This window comes from Thalia democratica, chromosome 3, assembly GCF_965202585.1.
Source record: "Thalia democratica chromosome 3, ktThaDemo2.hap1.1, whole genome shotgun sequence".
In the NCBI taxonomy this organism is placed as follows: Eukaryota; Metazoa; Chordata; class Thaliacea; order Salpida; family Salpidae; genus Thalia; species Thalia democratica.
Genome location: NC_139167.1, coordinates 85,505,814 through 85,511,052, shown reverse-complemented (window position 1 = coordinate 85,511,052; position 5,239 = coordinate 85,505,814). Strand labels below are relative to the sequence as shown.

Sequence of the window (5,239 nt, the reverse complement as noted above, 5' to 3'; positions counted from 1 at the left end):
ATTTGTAAGTATTAAGTTTGTACAAAACTCAAAAAAAAATAATAAAAATAAAATAAAAAATAAACAAATAAAATAAGTAAAAATAAAATAAATAAAATATTAAATAAAATTAAAAAAAAAAAAACTAAAGTTTAAAAAAAAAAAAAAAAAAAATTAAATTAAAAAATAAAAAAAAATATTTTGAATCAAATTTATACTTATACATCTAATTTCTAATAAAAAACATAAACAACTATCTTAAATCTAACACAATAACAAAATAAGAACAAGTAAAATTACTCACAATAAACAAATTTATTACAATAATTTATAACAATCACTTTTTCATTACCAGGACAATTATAAAGTAAAGACCTACACATCACAATCTGATGCCCAAATAACATAAATCAAATTTCAACTCAAACAAAACATACATGTAGAAGCACTCTAGATCTACTCCATGTAGTTATTCAACAAAAAGTTTTTATATCTAAATTTAAAAGGATCTTTCTTTAAGTTTTTAAAAGTTTCAGGGACACTAGACCAAAACTTGGGACCCAAATACCTAAAGCAGTTTAGGCCAAGTCTTGTTCTAGGTCTTTCAGTTACAAAATTCATTTTCTTTGAAAATCTTGTGTTGTGTGTGTGAACAGAGCTAGCAAGTGTAAATCTATTGTGTTCTACATCAAACCCTTTTATAGTATTACGCATCAACTTACAAATTTGCAATTTATACACATCCTTTAATTTTAGCACACCAGTTTTTTTAAATAAAGGGTTTGTTGTTGTCAAGGCAGGCACACGACAAACATACCTGATCACTCTTTTTTGCATACAAACAATTGGTTTTAAGTAACAGTCAGCAGCACTACCCCAAACAGATATACAATATTGGATATGCGAATAAAACAAACTACAATATACCATTTTAAGTGTAAATGTGTCCAAATAATATCTCAATTTTGACAAAACATAACAACTCCTAGACAATTTCGATTTCAGAGAACTCAAATGTTTCTTCCAATTCAGCTTATCATCCAAAACCACACCTAAGTATTTTATACTATCACTCTGCTCAATAAGAAAACCATTAACCTTGACACTAAATTCACAATTTTTTGAAGTTTTATTAAAAAGCAAATATTTAGTTTTTGAATAATTAATAAAAAGTTTATTAGCATGCAACCATTTATCAACTTTAACCAACTCCTTATTAATAATTTCATTTAAATACTCAGGATCACTATGTTGGTAGCTCAAGCAGGCATCATCCGCAAACAATCTCATATTTATCTCAGTAGAGGAAAAAATATCATTAATATACACAAGAAACAACAAAGGACCCAAACAAGAACCTTGTGGTATTCCAACATTCACAATTTCACGCTCAGACACAACATTATTTATGACCGTTGATTGACTTCTATCTTTTAAATAATCTTTAAGTAAATTTAACATTGAACCTTTTATATTATAATTTTTAAGTTTAGATATTAGAATTTTATGATTAACCGTGTTAAATGCTTTAGCCAAATCCAAAAATACAGAGCAATTTATTAATTTTCTCTCACCAGCCTCAATTAACTCATCAACAATCTGATTCACAGCTAGTTCAGTCGTACTATTCTCTCTAAACCCATACTGTTTTTCATGTAGCACCTAATTCAACAAAAAGAATTTTTTTAATCTCTCACACACTAAAAACTCAAAAATTTTCGAAAATGGGGATAAAAGAGAAATAGGTCTGTAGTTATTAATGTTATTTTTTTTACCAGATTTATAAATAGGGATTACCTCTGCAAATTTAAGCGACTCAGGAAACACACCATACTCAACACATTTATTATACAATTTAGAAAGATAAGGAGAAATTATTTTTGCACTGAGCTTCACAAAACGAATATTAGGGACATCAGAACGCACACTTTTGTTTGGATTTAAAGTTTTAATATAATTCAGAATCTCACTATCAGAAATTTCATTAAAGACATAATCATTTTCAACTGAACCAGACAAATACTCATCATTCTTTACATCAACAACATCTTTTCTCTTTTTTAACAAATTGTCAGCAATATTTACAAAATTTTTATTCATTAGATTGCCTACACATTTTGGGTCATTCACAATTTCACCACACTCATCAAGCACACCTTTTATTTTACAACTAGATGTAGATTTAGTGGAAACGATATTATTCACAATTTTCCATAATTTTTTACTATTTTGTTTATTCTTTTTAACTAGTTGTTTATAATAGTCGCTTGGAACATTCCATTACTCTGTTTAGTATATTTCGATATTTTTAAAACAAACAGAAAATTTTTTTGTTTTATCTTTAATGGCAAATTTAAACATTAAGTTTTTAAAGTTAATTGAGATAAGTATACCTTTTGTTATCCACGGTTTAGCTTTTAGTTTTTGTTCTTTTTTACTTAAAATTTTGACTGGAGCATGATCAAATACCGTCCCACTAAAAATACTCTCAAACTCATCCCAACATTTATTAACATCTTCACAATTTTCAGCACACAAGTTCATGCCTCTCAATTTCACACTCAAGTCATTCAGAAAAGCTCCAACTTCAAACTTACTGAAGTCCTGAAAGGATCTCAGATCACAATACTCATTTTTGGACTTATTGCATTCAATTTCACAGATAACAGGCATGTGATCCGATATATCATAATCCACAACATTAACATTTAGCTTTTCACAATCAAAACTAGAATAGACATGATCAATCAAAGAACTAGACAAATAATCAGCAGAATGCCTAGTTGGCAAATCAACAAATTGCAAAGCACCAGCACTAGAAATACAATCCAAGTAGTCAAAAGTACGCTGATCTCTATTAAACAAGTTTATATTTATATCACCACCAATTATAAAATATTTATTCTTTTCATTTAATAGGTCTAAAACTTTAAGGAAATTTTCTTTAAAACTATCAAATGTAGTGCTTGGATGTCTATATACATTACCAACTACAAAAGATTTATTGTTTTCAAGTTTAATAGAGATCCACAAATCATCTACATCACACTGCTCAAAAGACACACCTTCTACAATCTCATAAGAGTGGCAAGCTCTAACAAAAAATGCAACACCACCAGATTGATTACTATTAGACAACTTATTTACAAAATCATATCCATACAACTTACCTACAAAGGGTCTCAGATTTGTTAGCCATGTTTCACACACACAAATCACATCAGGCAACCCCCAGTTACACTCAAAAATTCCTCAATTTTATAAAGATTTGCATTCAAGCTTCTTATATTCATAAAGACAATACTAATACAATTATTCTTGTTAAATTTCACACTATACAGATCTAAGTAACTCTTATTCTTAAATTCAGAAATACTAGGTTTAACAGATTCAGAAAAACAATCAAAATCAAAGTTGTTAACATTCTGAAAGGGAAAAACAGACTCCTTACATATTTCACAATAAAACTTATAATCACCTTGTTTATATAGGCTTAGTTTCATTTTATTTTCAGAAGCACACTCAACATGACATTTTTGAAAGCATATAAAACAGGTTAAACAATTTTTCAAGTTTTTACAAAACAACTTACATTTAAGGCATACAGACATTTTTAGCTCACAGGTTTCACAAAAAAAGGGTAAATCATTTTTGCACATTACTGTAAACTTTTTATTTGATATTTTTGTACATTTAAGATGTATCCATTTAAAGCAGCCTTCACAAAACAAACAATCATCTAAATTAGAGAATTTTTTAAAACAAGATTTGCAGAAATCATCACTCCCAACATTAATTAGTCCTAGGTTATTTACACAGTCTATACAATAAAAAGGATCTTCATTATTAACATAAAAATTAAACTCATGTTCAGATATTCCACAACAACTTAAATAGAACCATTTTTCACAACTATCACAACAAATAGAATTAGTTTTTGGATATTCAAAATCTTTTTGACATACACTACAAACAGATTCTACATCAACTAATCTATCTAACTTCAGTTTTAAAGAACTCATTTAAACAAATTAAAAAAAAATAATAATAGTATATTTATAACTTGAAACAAATAAATTATTCTTAGTTCTGCAGTTTTTCAATATCTTCAACTGAGTTGATAACATTTACTTTCGACTTCTCATCCTTTCTCAACAAAATTGTACCACTTGAGGACCATGCATATTTCCAACCTTTTTCTTTTTGAAACCTCCTAGCAAGATAAAGAAGGTTCCTACTAGTTTTTGACAAGTTTTCATTGAGATAAACCCTTTCAGCCTTTATGTCCGTCAAATCAGCATTAATTAACTTCTTTTTTTCTTTCATAACTTTAATTTTTTGATCTCGAGATTTAAATGTAACTAATATAGGATTAAACATCCTCTTTCCTTCCTTCTTCTCTTGGTTGGTTCCAGCATCTATGGTCCTCAAGCGCCTAATTTTTCCAACCTGATGTCTCTCTATTCTTGGATCTACTTTCTTTAAAACCTTCATTGCAACAATCTCAACATTTTCATTTTCACAAGTTGGTACACCCTGTATTTCAACATTGTTGCCTTTCATCCAGTTTTCAATCTGATTCAGCTTAATGTTTGCTTGCTTGCCATTTTCTTCCATATCAAACATTTTTTTAGTCATTTTCCAATTTCACAGTTTTTACATCCTCCTTGATTTTTTTATTCTCTGTCCTCATATCATCAAACTTTGAATACAAAAAATCAAGTGAATGCTGCAAAGAGTCAATCACTTTTTTTTGATCAGCTAACTTATCAGTAACTTCCTTCATTTGAGTACTAAGCTTATCAGTTGACTCTTTATGCACTAAAGTCAAATTCTCAATCAATCTTTTCAACATAACACTAGTAACTCTCTCACCCATATTCATTTAATAATTCTATTTTACTTATATAAAACCTTATTCAAATAGAAACATTTAAACCACCTTGAAGCTCAAACCCCTAAAAAAATAGTCAAAACTTCAAACTACATCAACAATTCTTTCATGTAAAACTTTAATTAAAGCAATCAAATGATCGGATTCTTGACATTTTAAATTCTGGAATTGTTTCTTAAGGATTTGATTTTCTAATCTACTATTGGATCTACACTTGGTGATTTAAATTATGATAAAACAAACATTGTGACACTATTTATTTTGTTTTAGTGTAATTGATATTGCATGTTGTTCAAAGTCATAATTTAATAAAACTAATATTAAACTTACTGAAACTTATATATTTCTTCTTTTTAACCTTTAATA

The 5,239-nt window shown here is 28.0% G+C and overlaps 1 protein-coding gene across 1 annotated transcript; it reads right to left on the bottom strand.

The window, feature by feature from the left end:
• Window positions 1-4,062: 4,062 nt before the first annotated feature.
• LOC145832637 (uncharacterized) lies at window positions 4,063-4,617 on the bottom strand. Its single transcript, XM_082939936.1, has one exon. It carries the CDS (start codon window positions 4,615-4,617, stop codon window positions 4,063-4,065), a length of 555 nt encoding a protein of 184 aa, XP_082796062.1.
• Window positions 4,618-5,239: the final 622 nt, after the last annotated feature.

Bases quoted from the DNA above. Each gene is read 5' to 3' on its own strand.
- LOC145832637 (XM_082939936.1), bottom strand. From the start codon at position 4,617: ATGACTAAAAAAATGTTTGATATGGAAGAAAATGGCAAGCAAGCAAAC.